At 41.4% G+C, this 16,285-nt stretch overlaps 1 protein-coding gene across 4 annotated transcripts; it reads left to right on the plus strand.

The window, feature by feature from the left end:
• Window positions 1-1,266: 1,266 nt before the first annotated feature.
• LOC115151614 (ELAV-like protein 1) lies at window positions 1,267-11,934 on the plus strand. 4 transcript variants are annotated; one of them, XM_029695690.1, is made up of 8 exons: window positions 1,267-1,692; window positions 6,668-6,727; window positions 6,923-7,000; window positions 7,180-7,378; window positions 8,316-8,419; window positions 9,107-9,260; window positions 9,463-9,688; window positions 10,662-11,934. In XM_029695690.1, the coding sequence occupies exons 2-8, from the start codon at window positions 6,692-6,694 to the stop codon at window positions 10,987-10,989; spliced, it is 1,125 nt and encodes a 374-aa protein (XP_029551550.1). In that variant the 5' UTR covers window positions 1,267-1,692; window positions 6,668-6,691; the 3' UTR covers window positions 10,990-11,934. The 4 variants fall into 4 exon arrangements, with proteins under 4 accessions (XP_029551550.1, XP_029551549.1, XP_029551551.1 ...); XM_029695689.1 differs by lacking the exon at window positions 1,267-1,692 and adding an exon at window positions 5,702-5,876; XM_029695691.1 differs by lacking the exon at window positions 1,267-1,692 and adding an exon at window positions 5,702-5,876 and having other exon boundaries at window positions 7,180-7,354.
• Window positions 11,935-16,285: the final 4,351 nt, after the last annotated feature.

A 16,285-nucleotide genomic window follows, 5' to 3' on the forward strand; every position in this document is an offset into this window, starting at 1 on the left:
AAAAATACAAATAAAAAACTTTTTTTTTTTTTATCGGCAAATCGGTGGCCAAAAATACCGATTACCGATTGTTACGAAAACTTGAAATCGGCCCTAATTAATCGGCCATTCCGATTAATCGGTCGACCACTAGTTCAAATGTTCATAAATGACCAGCATGGTCAAATAATAGTAATCACAGTGAACAGGTCAGGGTTCCATAGCCGCAGGCAGAACAGTTGAAACTGAAGCAGCAGCACGGCCAGGTGGACTGGGGACAACAAGGAGTCATCATGCCAGGTAGTCCTGAGGCATGGTCCTAGGGCTCAGGTCCTCCGAGAAAGAGAAAGAAAGAAAGAAAGAGAGAATTAGAGAGAGCATACTTAAATTCACACAGGACACCGGATAAGACAGGAGAAATACTCCAGATATAACAGACTGACCCTAGTCCCCCGACACATAAACTACTGCAGCATAAAATCTGGAGGCTGAGAGAGGAGGGGTCAGGAGACACTGTTGCCCCATCCGATGATACCCCCGGACAGGGCCAAACAGGCAGGATTTAACCCCTCCCACTTTGCCAAAGCACAGACCCCACACCACTAGAGGGATATATATCAACCACCAACTTACTAGATCAACTCCAGCAGAATGAGAAACCCACTTAAAAGCCATGCCTAAATGCAGCTATATCAACATCCTTCTTGTCAATGTTGCTGCTGTCAATTGTGAGCAGCACATTTTACACTGCATTCAGTCTGAACCCCAGAATAATTAGAACAAAATTACACAGGTGAAACAAAGATGGCAAAAACATTACACCACTAGTGTAGCCATTTAGCCAGGCTAATGTTGCTAACTAGTTAGCTAGCTAGCTAGATAGATAACAGGTATTGTGTAAATGTAAAACTTACCGAAGACAGTTCACAGAATTGTAAATTTAAACAAATGTAGCAATTTTTTTAATTACTACATTTAGCTAACATTAGATAGTTAATCCAGATATTCTTACTGTTAGGGTTTGACCAACTATTTGTTAGCATAACCTATATAAAATAACAGAGCAGCTATGCTATAATATTAAGTATATAAACTATACATAATTGAGTACTGCTATATGTTAAGAGGAAGTGGCTCATGTGATGGTGGGTCATGTGGAAAGAATACTGATGCTTTAAAACAGGGTTTTGCAAGAGCTTTTTGCTGAACAACAGCAATAACAGGATATGGGTGAAATGTATACAATGTATTACAACCCCCTGCATGGGGGTTGTAAGGGTTTTAGAGAACTGTGCATTGTGCAGTCACAAGATGAGACATCCTCCAGAGACAATAGCTACGCCAGGAAGCAGGAGTGCGTCTAGAGGTTGGGACCAACCTGCACGCCAACGATAGGCTGGAATAAGTCTAAACCATATTCTAGTCTCTACTCTGACAGGCCCAGCAAGGAGTGGGAACTACGTATCTCAAGAAGTATTTAAAGAAGAACTTGTGATGACATTTCAGTTCTCTGTCTGCCCTGCGTGGTGTTACAGGGAGCCCGTATATACGAACCACATATTTACCATTCAAGTGTTTGCATTAATTAAAGTACAAAGAAATCAGAAGTTACTATGTGCTGACTATTTTGTTCTGATACCAGATTCGAATTGACGCGACCTGACATTACCTTTGTCTTGATTCAGCAGTCTCGTCCAGATCATCATGGCCCTGGTGAGTGACATTAGCAACTCATTTGCATTTCAGGCGAATATATTCATTAAAAAGTCACCTTGTCCAAGAGAGATTTACAATGTTATCAAAACGTCACGCCAGGGTTGGCCTACATAAAACACAGCCCTTATTTGAAGTGTTTCTAAAATACCCCATGGGAAAATGAATGGTGGAAAAAGGATTGTAAGCATTTCCGTGTTTGACTGCTAGGTGTTATCGGTATTATGACTCGTACTGTGGTACTCAGTCAGGTACTGCTCCGCGGCCATGCTCTGCCCAGCATTATTCATTTCCTTCATCGCAGTTCTTTTAATTAGGCCTATTCTGTTGCCTTTACTTAGGTTACCTCACCACTAATGTGCAGAGATGTTGTAATGAGTCAGCAAAGAAATAGGTCACAGCCTGTGTTTTGATGGCAAGACAATGAAGGAGCCAATGCAACAGCACGGGAGACGTTTTGGTTTCTATTTAGGCTATTGTTTAAAGAAGTGGAGTCTACATTTGTATCAGTAAGTGCATCAGAGCCACTTACAACTGAAGTATCTGATCAATAATAGATTTGAGAAAAAAAAGTGTTTTTTTAACAGTGCCTAGCCTATCACCTAGGTAGGTCCTTGTTTAATAGCCTACAACATGTTGTTGAAATATTAAAGCTTCTTACGATAGCCTACTTTAAAAGCAAATGGTACATAGTCACAAAAGTAGATGGGGTGTTTGTTAATAAATGATATTTTTAATCACAAAAGTAGATGGGGTGTTTGTTAATAAATGATATTTTTAAACAAAAAATGAATGGAGCATATTTGGAGCTGCATTTATTTTTTTGTGTGAGCACTGAGCGATTTTTAGCGGAGATGGGAAAGGTTGAGTGCCGGAACATGTCGATACCTCGATTGTAAAATGTAACTAACAACATAACGTTCTCCCAAATAAGTTTCCGCTGAAGTTTCTCATAGCAGTCGGCATTTCCGCTTCTGGTTACATGAACAGTTAAGATTCTTCCAATAATCACTCTATTGCGGCATTGCCAGATCAGTTGTTAGTTACATTTTCAATCGAGGTATAGAAACGTATAACGCCTCATAGTGCACAAAGACCGCTCTGGGGGATGAATGGGATTTCCAACCACACAACTCTGCTGGAAACCATTTATTTTTTATTTTATTTCACATTTAACCAGGCAAGAGAGCTAATAACAAATTCTTATTTACAATGACGACCTACCAAAAGGCAAACTGCCTCCTGCGGGGCCGGGGGCTGGGATTAAAAATACAAATATAGGACAAAACACACATCACGCCAAGAGAGACACTATATAAATATAGATCTAAGACAACAACATAGCATGGCAGCAACACATGACAACACAGCTTGGTAGCAACACAAATGGCATCAGCACTACATGGTAGATTATTAGGCACAGACAACAGCACAAATGCAACACAACATCACGCGAAGCAGCCACAACTGTCAGTAAGTGTCATGATTGAGTCTTTGAATGAAGAGATTGAGATAAAACTGTCCAGTTTGAGTGTTTGTTGTAACTCGTTCCAGTCGCTAGCTACAGCGAACTGAATAGAGGAGCGACCCAGAGATGTGTGTGCTTTGGGGACCTTAAACAGAATGTGACTGGCAGAACGGGTGTTGTATGTGGAGGATGAGGGCTGCAGTAGGTATCTCAGTTAGAGGGGAGTTAGGCCTAAGAGGGTTTTAAAAATAAGCATCAACCAGTGGGTCTCGCAACTATACAGAGATGGCAGAGGAGTATAGAGTGCAATGATGTGTCCTATAAAAATCAATGGTGGCAAATCTGATGGCCGAATGGTAAAGAACATCTAGTCGCTCGAGAGCACAATTACCTGCCGACCTATAAATTACGTCTCCGTAATCTAGCATGGGTATGAGGGTCATCAATCAGGGTTAGTTTGGCAGCTGGGTTGAAAGAGCAGCGATTATGATGGAGGAAACCAAATCTAGATTTAATTTTAGCCTGCAGTTTTGATTTGTGCTGAGAGAAGGACAGTGTACCGTCTAGCCATACTCCCAAATACTTGTATGAAGTGACTACCTCAATCTCTAAACCCTCAGAGGTAGTAATCACACCGGTGGGGCGACGGGCATTCTTCTTACCAAACCACATGACCTTTGTTTTGGAGGTGTTCAGAACAAGGTTAAGGGCAGAGAACTTGTTGGGCAGTAAAGAAAGCTTTGTTGTAGAGCGTTTAACACAAAATCCGGGGAGGGGCTCGCTGAGTATAAAACTGTCATATAAATGGATGTGAGAGCTTCCTACCACCTGAGCTGGGTTGGGGTCAATTCTAATTGATATGCGTATACAATTCATGAACTCAAACACTTTTCTTTAGGGGTATTTCAATTGGCTTTTTAAAAAATGTTATTGGCTTTTTCTTTGCAACTCTGCCTAGAAGGCCAGCATCCCGGAGTCGCCTCTTCACTGTTGACATTGAGGCTGGTGTTTTGCGGGTACTATTTAATGAAGCTGCCAGCTGAGGACTTGTGAGGCATCTGTTTCTCAAACTTGACACTCTAATGTACTTGCCCTCTTGCTCAGTTGTGCACCGGGGCCTCCCACTCTTCTTTCAATTCTGGTTAGAGACAGTTTGCAATGTTCTGTGAAGGGAGTAGTACACAGACATCTTCAGTTTCTTGGCAATTTCTCGCATGGAATAGCCTTCATTTTTCAGAACAAGAATAGACTGACGAGTTTCAGAAGAAAGTTATTTGTTTCTGGCCGTTTTGAGCCTGTAATCAAACCCACAAATGCTGATGCTCCAGCTACTCAACTAGTCTAAAGGTCAGTTGTATTGCTTCTGTAACAGTGTAGGTTCCGTCCCTTTCTTCGCCCCAACCTGGGCTCGAACCAGGGACCCTTGCACACATCAACAACTGACACCCCACGAAGCATCGTTACCCGTCGCGCCACAAAAGCCGCGGCCCTTGCAACGCAAGGGGAACAACCACTTCAGGTCTCAGAGCGAGTGACGTCACTGATTGAAACGCTATTAGCGCGCACCACCGCTAACTAACTAGCCATTTCACATCGGTTACACTTCTTTAATCAGAACAACAGTTTTCAGCTGTGCAAACATAAAGGGTTTTCTAATGATCAATTAGACTTTTAAAATGATCAACTTTAATTAGCTAACACAACGTGCCATTGGAACACAGGAGTGATGGTTGCTGAAAATGGGCCTCTGTACGCCTATGTAGATATTCCATTAAAAAATCAGCCGTTTCCAGCTACAATAGTCATTTACAACATTAACAATGTCTATACTGTATGTCTGATCAATATGATGTTATTTTAATGGACAAAAAAAGTGCATTTATTACAAAATAAAATAAAAAACAGGACATTTCTAAGTGACCCCAAACTTTTGAATGGTAGTGTATGTTATGGTTCACTCGTAGTTTTCCTTATCTCCGCCGTGGAATGTCCATGTTGATCCTCTTGGTTGTCTTGGTCCTCTTGATCCATCCACCTGTCTTCTTTGTTAGTCAGGCCTGACCCCTTCGTCCCGTCGTTTCTTCCTGTAATCTAATTTATTATGACTGAAGATGCAGAATTTTCTGCCAGGCCCCTTCTAATAGGGTATAACAGACTCGTTAGAACTTTGACCACACGCCCTCTAGACGGACTACATGCCCTCTATCAAATCAAAACTGGAATTTTTCCTCAAAACAAAGGTAAAAATATGCTAGACATTTATAGAATAAATCATATCTTGTTTGATGATTCTGTGACAAATGGTGAATTAGTTATTGATGTTTAAAAATTTTTTTTTAATGGCTTTTGGCTAATGTCTGTTGAATGTCCGAATGTTGTGAATATAAAACCAACTTTACCTCGGTATTTTGCAGACTTTTTAGTGGAGTTGATCAAAAATGAGCTTGAAGGACAACCATCAAACCCAATCAACTGCAAGAAAACACTTTGCCGCCTTTGGTGAGGGGGGCGGGGTTTAGTGTGTTGCGAAGCTGTGACGTTGGCTACTTGTTCTAACGCGACTGTCCGCGGATGCTTGTAGCAGCACCACTGTTTGCTTTTGTTGGACGAAGACAAAAATTGCTAGCTAGCTAGCCAGGACACCGTCAATTTGTTTTGATTTTGTTTCCAGGTCCGTTTTGGCCTATTATTAATCACAGAAGTATCGGTAAAGCAGGTACGTTTCTCAATGTGTTTAGTGTCCAATATTTCCATTCGTTCGCAGATTAACGTTAGTTAGATAGTAACGTTAGCTAGCTATGTGCCATGCGGTCCAGAAAACCGGCCTAGTAGTAGTAACTAGCTAGCGAACGCTACTCTAGTGAACTACTACCGAAGACTCTTTAGAATATCTGTGCTACAAAATACCTCATTCATGGTGTAACTTTACCGATTCAAGGCATGGTTTCTAAAGGTTATTCTACTAGATAATGTTAGCTAGCTATCTGCGTAAGTATATAACGTTATGTTATTACCAAAGATAGCTTCGTAGCTAACGTTAGCTTGTTAGCCATATGGCTAGCGAGTTCATTTAGTCCTTGCGTTGTCCAAAGTTGTCACGCCCACGCCGCTAGTGCTTGCTAGCTAGTAAGCTAACATTAGCTTGTAATAGCCAGCTAGATAGTTAACGACGTTACCATATTGCTTCACTTAGCTACCGAACGTTAACTTTAGTTAATTAGCTACAATAGTTCATATTGTTTTGGTCCTCTTTGCAATTTGACCATTTATCGAGCTAACTCGAGAACCCAAAGGGGGCCGGTTGAATTTGAGTATCATCGAGCCAAGAGGGCAAGTGACCCGTCCTTGACCGAACACATTCCAAATGAATGACACTGGTTCAATAAATTCAGTTAAACCTAGTCATCAAGCCCTTTGCGTCGTGTTCAGTAGGACACGACAAAGGCAACCAAATCATGAACATGCTTTTGTGTTCAGGTAACTAAGGTAACCCCCCCATATTTTCAGAATTTACATCTGTGAAGCATCAACATGGCAGTCAGAAGGGGACACATCAGATACCTCAAAGTGAGTTGCTCTATTAAGTGTTTTGAAGTCATTTCGTAGTTGGCTATATTGTGTGCTGTTGCACGGATGGTTTGGCCTCAATTGTATTAATGTGAAATGGACACAAAATAACTGGGGGGGAATCTGTTTAATGGTTTCAAGTGTTCTGTTGTCTGCAGCAGAGGATTGTGAATTAACCAGTGTTTACGCTTGCAGGTGTGTGAGGTACAGAGTTGTCAGGGTGACAATAGGGAGTCACAACAGCATGTCAGTAAGGGTTCAATTAACATGAAGGTAAATCCACAGATTAACTTTGGCTTTATTTTGAAAAGCATTCTGTTTTGCATGTCTGTTCTTTGGAGACATGAGCAGCATTCTCTAAGAACAGAACCAGTTAACTGTCATCTTTCATAAAGTTCTAGATGTCTTTATAACAGCGTACTTACACCCATCCCATTCTCCTGAAATTATAGCAAGAAGCTTATGATAATGGTTACGACGAACACATGGAAGATGAGCCCAAAGATGCCAAAACCAACCTTATTGTCAATTACCTGCCCCAGAACATGAGTCAGGACGAGTTGCGGAGTCTCTTCAGCAGCATCGGCGAGGTGGAGTCTGCCAAACTCATCCGCGATAAAGTGGCAGGTAATCCCTATCACAAAAACCAGAGTGAGTCCAAACCCTTTTCTTTTGACCTCGGTTCACTTACTTTGAGGAGAAACAATGCCCCGGCCTTCTCAGTGTTTGTCTGCACATGTGTTCTTTTGTTTTTCACTACAAAAGTCTGTGACATCAAATATTTTTGTTTGACTTTACCAAGATTTTCTGTCTTGATTACTAATCTGTAAAATCAATGCGGTATTTGCTGGTTACCGCAATTGTCTTTTACTTTGTATATAACTCCTATGTACCTCCTCAATTCTTATGAAAATGTATTTAGATGCTAAGAGTATTTTTGTGTGTTGCAGACTCGCTGATTAGTGTTGGGATCAGAGATTGACTTTTTTTCTTTGGGATTTTGTTCAACTCCTGTTTTTCTGTGCTATACATCTTGTTACATCTTGTTAAATCTGTTCTTTAAACTTTACTTTAGTGTCTTTTTTTTAAATGGTGGTCTTTGGGAAATATATTCATGGTCTTTGCAGATGTTTTCTTATTTCATTGGGAATTATGGCTGCTCCATGTCATTAGATCTGGTGATTACAACCTATGTAGACCCAATCTCAAAATGCATTTCTTTGTGGACCATATATAATGGAATTTTATGTAGTTTTCTCTTGTCTTTTTTAGTTTCACATTTTTTTATATTTATTGGAGACAGAAGAATTGTTTTCTTTCAATTTAGTGTTCTTTTTGTTTGCTAGAATGCCAACGTTTTAATATTGTTAGTTTAAGAAGAAAGATATTTTCATTTAGACTTTTCAATGTGGATCAGCTTTTCTTTTTTTCTTGAACCATATTTAGCAGAAAATGTTTTCCTTTGCAAATGTTTTTGCCAAAATGCATGCATTGTACCGATATCTCCCGTGGAAGACTGGTATCCAATCTGTAGAAATGGACAAACTTTTGTTATTTTATTTTGTTGTTTTTCCTTTTTTTTCTCTAGGCCACAGTTTAGGGTACGGATTTGTTAACTATGTTAACGCTAGTGATGCAGAAAGGGCTATCAATACCCTCAATGGGCTGAGACTACAGTCTAAAACTATCAAGGTAACGTGCAATAAGGTGTTTTTGTTTTCATGTTTCAACTGATGTGATATGTTCCTCAAGTAGTCCCTGGGCAGTTGAGGGCGAGCCCTCCTGCAAAGTGTCTATTTGCAAAAGGATATGAAGGTATTTGGGTAACATGTTTACTTAAACAATCATGTAATTAACTTTTTTTGTTCTATAATTTATCGTTTTTGGCGATATTGGTTTAAGCGATTTGCCTGTGCGGGTAACCTGACATGGTTTTATTTTCGGCACATATTTATACTGAAGCGTATATTCATCTTGTTCAGACTACGTTTGTTTTTTTATATAACACTACTGGTTATTGCTTGAGTGTGACGTTGTGCCGAATCAAAGCCCTGCATAATTTCGCAATTACATCTATTTTCCTTTTATAGCTTTTTAACTTTTTAAAACAACCCTAATATTAAGTAAAAGGTATTTTCTTTTATTACTTAAATAGATGCTCAGCAATGTGACTGAATTATCAGAATAGGAATCTTTTTTGTACTTTTATTTTGCTTGAAAATTTAAATGCGAGATATTTGGGCATTTGAATCTTTTTTTTTTTTTTTTAAATGTGTGTAATATTGTCAAATTGATTCCAAAGTATTTAATTTTTTTAAATAATAGTTTTTCCTTTAAATTGCACTCAGAATGGAAACTGACCTGCCGTCTCCTCATCAGGTGTCCTTTGCCAGGCCGAGCTCTGACGGTATTAAGGATGCCAATCTTTACATTAGTGGGCTGCCCAAGACCATGACACAGAAAGACGTGGAGGATATGTTCACACGCTATGGCCGCATCATCAACTCACGTGTCTTGGTGGATCAGGCCTCTGGTGGGTAGGCAGGCACCGCCTGAATGAGAAATATTTGTGTATAATCAATTAAATGAGCACCAAGGATATCACTCGGCTAGACTTTACCCCTCCAAATCCTAACAATTGGGGTGTACATTTTCAACAGACTTCAAATCCGTGTCTAATAGCGTCTTCAGCCTATCCATTAATGACTTCTCCATTTCATCCCCTTGCTTCCCAGGCCTGTCCAGGGGTGTGGCCTTTATCCGCTTTGACAAACGGGCCGAGGCGGAGGACGCTATCAAAGACCTGAACGGGCAGAAACCCCCGGGTGCCTCGGAGCCTATCACAGTGAAGTTTGCTGCCAGCCCCAACCAGGCCAAGAACTCCCAGCTCATCAACCAGCTCTACCACAACCAGGGCCGGCGCTTTGGAGGTCCAGTACACCACCAGGCCCAGAGATTCAGGTATGGTTGACTGCTCTACACACACAATCCATGTCAGTGACCGGTAGTGCTGAGCGCTTCAACTTTTTATTTTCTTCTTTTGGTTATTAAACGACCAACGTTAGTTCAATTACTTGAATTTCATGTGGTTTTTGTGAGCCCAACTCTGTTTCTCTAGAGAAATCAGTAACTGTGGGGCGCTGGGCTGACGGGAGTTTTAGTTTTCATTGAGCAAATATTCAACCTAGTTCAGTGCAGAAATGTGGTAATTAACCAGATTGACCATAATCCGTTGCACCTGTTTTTTCGGCACAGGCAGAGATGGATGCACTTTTCCGTCTTCTACATTAGATTAGATGCACACGGACCGCATAGACTGCGATAGAAAGGAATGTACACAACGACAAGAGGGACAGTTTGTGAAATTAAGCCTTACCATCTTTGAAGAATTAGTCAAATTATTTCGTCAGACAGCTCTGCGGCTAGCCTAACTAAAGGGGATTTATGGGGAGTACAGAGAATGTTTGGCTGATACTGCGTGAGCTGAGATGGTGACTTTAAGGAAAGGGCAATTTCCTATTCTATTGAAGTCTAGGCTACCCAATGTAGACCTGACAGACAATGGAATATTTTAAATGTTTTGGTAATTCAATGTTCACTATTTTGGTAATTTCCATTAAAAAGCTAACGTTTTGATTTTATAATTCAATTAACGTTTCCAAAAAATGTAAATAATCGAACCAACCTAGAAAAACACTAATCCCTCAGCACTGGTGCCCGGTTGTTAAACAAGGGTATTTTGTGATCCTGGGGAGTCAAGACTAGAATCCCAAAGACTTACACCCCTGAATTGTTTATTTTTATAGTCTCTTTCAGTACTTTGGTCAGATATTTCCTTGGACCACAGCCTTATGTTTTTGGGTTATTTTTCGGGCTATTTTTCGGGCATCTATGGAGTTGCATTTGAAGAACCCTCATTCTGTGCCACTGGCAGGTTCTCTCCAATGAGTGTGGACCACATGAGTGGCATGTCTACGGTTAGCGCTCAGGGGAACTCCACTGCTGGATGGTGTATCTTCATCTACAACCTGGGCCAGGACGCTGACGAAGGCATCCTGTGGCAGATGTTCGGGCCGTTCGGAGCCGTCACCAACGTCAAGGTCATCCGAGACTTCAACACCAACAAGTGCAAAGGCTTCGGCTTCGTCACCATGACCAACTACGAGGAGGCCGCCATGGCCATCGCCAGCCTCAACGGTTACCGCATTGGAGACAAGATCCTGCAGGTTTCCTTCAAAACCAGCAAGGGGGGTCACAAGTAAACTGAAAAGGGTGAAGGGGTGCTTGTTTTCCATTCTTACTGGGGTGGGTTAAACAATATATTTGGAAGGCTACACATTTGTTCTTGGAAGGAGATCTCATTGGTTCTTGTAACTTCTATGCTAACTGTCACTTAGATCTATCTTAGCCAGTAGAAAAGTAGACTTCTTGCTGTGACAAAAAATAACCTGTTCCATTAGTATTTTTTGCTGGGGGTGTTCTGAAGTGTACAGGAAGTTTGTTGACCAATTCTTGAATGTTTTAATGATCTGTGGGTTATGTTGGTCTACTTCAAGTGTGCCACATACATGGTTGAGGGTGACGATGCAAATTCCAGCCATGTTTTAATGCTCTGCTTACTACATGCTTGCCATTTCTCTTTTTTTTTTTTTTTTACATATCACCGATCATGATAAAATGGCTTAAAGCTAGGCCTTGATTCCCAATAGACCCAAGTCTTTCTACACTCCTGTTCTAAGAAACAGTGTCATTTTGAACATGCACAAGTCCTGTTCTAAATCTACAGACTATTAGATAAAGCATGCCCTTCTAGATGTGGAAGTGGCCATGTGCTGGCAATGCATTTGATTACAAAAAAGATTGCTGTGTAATTTGGGATCTAAGAGAAAAAGGACTGATAAATGTGTTTTCCCCATTCCTCTATACATGCCCTCAGACATTAAACCATAAAATCTGAATTGTGATACAAACTAAAGGAAAGATTTAAATGATTCAGTTGGTCAGAAGATAATATTCTGTGAACTGTAATTTTGATAAATACAGTCATATGCTTTTCTATTTTCAAGTGATCTTTTCTTTTATTGAAACTGCCTTTCAATGTCAACTTGTTTTCCATGATTGTTTGATTTACTTTAGCCATTAAACTGTATTTGGTGGAAGTTTTTGGTTTGTTCCAGTTTTTTAATAAAAGTTGAACTTCGCTTTTAGTTTGGTTCATTGTATTTGAAAGTTACCGTTTCATTAACATGACTAAATACCATTCCAACTTGCCTCTGAATGTCTCCATAATTAGCCTCATTTTTATTTATTTTTTATGCATGATTTATTTGAATTTGAAGGCCCTGCCTGGGCATGTCCTGCATAGTTAAATTTAACCAAAGCAAGTTACTGAAGGAGGTCTATGTATGGGGTTACTTGCTTACTTACCATTGTTCTCATGAGGCCAAATATTGGGCTCCTGGAAAGGGGCTCACAGTTTAGAGGGATGCCCTCTGTCCTACAATTAATTTTTTGTCGCACCTCGCCTGCCCAAGCTTTGCAGACCCATGCGTGGCCAGTGGGTTTGACACACTTATTGAAAGAGCTGTGGTGTAGTGCACTGACCCGATGAACAAAACAGGTAGGAGACAGACTGTAAAAAAAATACAACTTTTATTCCATTTTCTGACAACTGGAATGGCAGGTATCGGTTTATGGTGAAAACGGTGACCACTATTCTTGGACACTAAACACGTCAGTAAATATTGTTGCAGATAAAAATCTGAACATTGTTCACTTGATGTTGATACATAATGGGGTACTTGCTACTTTCTATTTTGAAGTTTAGTGTGGTATACCTGAAGAGCTCAACATACAATATTAGTTCAGTGTTTGGCCACATGGGGGTGTAATAATAGCATTAATCTAACGTGTGTGCAGTGAGAACTTGAACCTGCATTTCATACAGCCTAAAACCCAAGATGGTTGAGTTGTGGAAAAACCTGATTAGGCAATCCTCTTCCAAGGGCTCACACGCAAATATATGAAAACATTGAGAATTCATATTTTTTGTTATTCTATTGAGCAATCAAACTAAATTGGCAGCATAGTGCCACTGCCAAATCACTGTACATTAAAAGTTCGAATGCATATTTTCCAAAGGTCAGAAGTTTATTTTCCACATCTCAACATGTTTGCCAACTGTAATAAACTGCCTGTTGTGTATAAATGCTTGTGTGGAATTGTTAAATCCCTGATTTATAATGCAATCTGTTTTTTAAAATGGGGCATAAAAATGGATTCCAGGAGATTTTCTTGTTAATTTGACCCAAATAGCATCTGGGAGTTTCAAAGTCCATTTACAGCTTTATCTACAGTAAGGCTTATGTGTGATTAGAGCACAGTACGCCTATTATAATGCCTACTATGTCATGGTTTCACAAACTCAGTCCTGGGGTCAGTTTAGTTTTTTCAGTTAGTAACCAACTCAACAAGATTGTATTATTTGAAATAAACACCAAAACGTATACCCGGGGGGGGGGGGGGGCAGGACACCTTGTACTAGGTCACAAAGTTTTAGCCTGCCAGGTATACAAATGGCTTGCCTATTCTACTGTTGTCGAGTCCCTCCCTTCCGGAAACAGCTGTACACATGGCCTGAGAATCATTATGTAAAAACAATTATGTGCTGAACTCTTTCCCTTTCTTGCCAGTGTGACCTAATTTAGCCACCAGCAGTGTTTGATTTGGACTGAAATAGGTTGTGGTACTCATTTTGGGTGCTGGTACTGTTTATATTGGTGCAGGAGTTCCACAATACTTTTGAGCTAATTATTCTATAAGAGGAACAGGAGCTGAAGCAGTTGATGATAATTTTTCATTTGTTTTACTGTTACCTGCATTTCTCCCCAATTTCATGAGATCCAATTGGTAGTTACAGTCTTGTCCCATCGCTGCAACTAGAGCCATGCGTCCTACAAAATACGACCCTGTCAAGCTGCATGGCTTCTTGACATTGCTTGCTTAACCCGGAAGCCAGCCGCACCAATGTGTCGGAGGAAACACCATCCAGCTGGGGACCGAAGTCAGCTTGCAGGCGCTCGGCCCGCCACAAGTTGCCGCTAGAACGCGATGGGACAAACCCTCCCCTAACCCGGACAACGCTGGGCCAATTGTGCGCCGCCTCATGGGTCTCCCGGTCACGGCCGGGTGTGACACAGCCTGGGATTGAACCCTGGTCTTTAGTGACGCCTCAAGCACTGCGATGCAGTAGAACATTTTAAGTGCCGGTACTCAGCTCCGGTGTGCTCCTGCCCCGGTGTGCTCCTGCACAAGTCGAGCACTGCTCACCAGGCAGTGGCATGCGCCTCTCCTGCTCTACTCAGGACCAGACCAGGATTTGGTCCGATTACACGGATTAACTTTCCATAAAAGTCTATTTTAAAATATTTCTTTGTATAAAAAACAGGATTTGATCAAATTTGATTTTGATCTATTTCAGTTGAAGGTTTCTAGATGTCCACTAGATGGCGATATGCATCATGTTTTGAGGTTTTGCTTCTCTTTTGCAGGTTTTATTTGGTCTGTGTACCATATATGGCCATGCAGTTTCCTAGTTTTGTCCTCTGACTCGCTGGATAGTAAGCTGAGCTCCCTCAAGGTGGAAAGTTGGTTTCACTCAGAGGACATTATTTACACTTAAACCAGGTCCATTAGTCCCACCCCTCACTTCCTGCTCTCTACCACCTTCAACAAAGCCTACAGGCAGACACAGGGACAGACACAGACACAGGGACATCTAGCAGCAGGTTCTTACTCTTTGTAAGCAAGCCGGCCAAGTGGACACAGGCATTTGGTTGTCAAAAGTTAAAGCGCTTTTTGTCCATTCGCCCTTTATTCAAATACTGTACACATTTGAGGCATTGTATTTCAGAAAACTAAAGGGGACCATAGGCCCACAATTAAATCTGAAATCACTTGTCATATTTCTGTCATACTCAATCTCTCATGACAATGTACTTATGATTTCTTTCTATTTTACACAGGAAGTGGATCTGTTGTTATGCCTGTCTGTGCTCCAAACTGCCACTTTCTCCACAGTGAAGCATGGCGCTCCGTTTATTTTTACAAGACATCAGAGGTTCACAATGATCCTATTTCCTTTTCAGGAGCTTTACTGTCCATAGAGAACAGTCTGTCATTTCTTTATGTGGTGGGACTGGAGATGTGTACAGAGCCTTGTCTCTCTCTAAGGGGCTAGTAGTACTAATATACCGCTGAGAGTTTTTAGCCTCAGTCGTTAGAAGATGCAGCAATGAGCTCATGTGTTTCCTAAACAAACAAACACGGCTAAATGGGGTCAGTGTACTGCGTTCAGGACACACACCCTCTTTATTGGTTTAGTGGTGTAAGTGGGCGGAGGTGTGGGGTTTTCCTGCAGTGTTTACATGCTGAATGGTGCTTAGCATCATGTTGTTTCTCTCAGAAGTCAATGGGGTTAGCAGGAAATCCAATGCTACTTTACCCCTGGTTGTATTACAGTTGCATAATGGTTTAATATGTCAGACCCCAGTAATGTTGGACTTAGGGTTTCATAAGGTGTTGCAATGATGGTATTCTAGACATCACACAGGTTTGTGCTTGGATTACCATAACTGTGTTGGTGTTCACGTAGACTGTAAGTCTCCCTCTGCAGAATCATTAAATTATGTTATATTAGCATCTCGCCGCCCCACTCCCCTTCCTTTTTTTTATAATTCTAGACGTAGGCAGGACATGACCTACAGGCTTTAGTCATCCCTCGTTCTGAAGAGGTTATGTGTGGATTGTTGGGGGTGGGTGAATGAGAGGAGAGAGGGATGAAAAGAGAGGGGAGGCATCTGTAAATGAGTGTTCTCTATCTTTCCCTCCTGTTCTAGGAGTATGATTCATCAACGCCTACTCTATCTATCTCTATTTCTCTCTCTCCCTCTCTCTCTCTCTCTCTCTCTGTGTGTGTTTCTGTTTCATGGAAGTGATGTCGGCTCCTCTCCTTTGCTGTGCTCTTCTATAAATACCTAGCAGACCACACTGGATCTGGTGCGGGGGATGCAGCCGTCCACTCCACTGTTACCTTGTGTGTGTGTGTGTTATCAGGGATATTATAGCATGGAGACATTAACAGACACAGAGTCTAGCCCGTGTGTTTACATCTACAGTGGCTTGAGGCAAGGAGGATGGGGGGTGTTTTTGTGTCTGTGTGTGTCCGTGTGTGTGTGTGTGTGTGTGTGTCCGTGTGTGTGTCCGTGTGTGTGTGTCCCAGGTGTTGAACTCTGACGCCTCTGGCTCCCAATCGCACCGCCCTCAGGGGAGTGTGTCTAGGTGGGGGGAGGGGTGTGTGTGACTGTGGGCTCTGTGGGGAGATGGATATGGTAGGAGTGTATTTTGACAGGCGTGGAGTTAGTTAACCTTCTGGGGGATGTGCCATCCTCTGTGTGCCACACTGTGACAGACACGCAGAGACGGGAGATGTTGCCATGCTCACACACACACCACACACACACACACTGAATCACAGAGAAACATGTACACATTGAAACA

Source organism: Salmo trutta, chromosome 17, assembly GCF_901001165.1.
Source record: "Salmo trutta chromosome 17, fSalTru1.1, whole genome shotgun sequence".
Lineage (NCBI taxonomy): Eukaryota > Metazoa > Chordata > Actinopteri > Salmoniformes > Salmonidae > Salmo > Salmo trutta.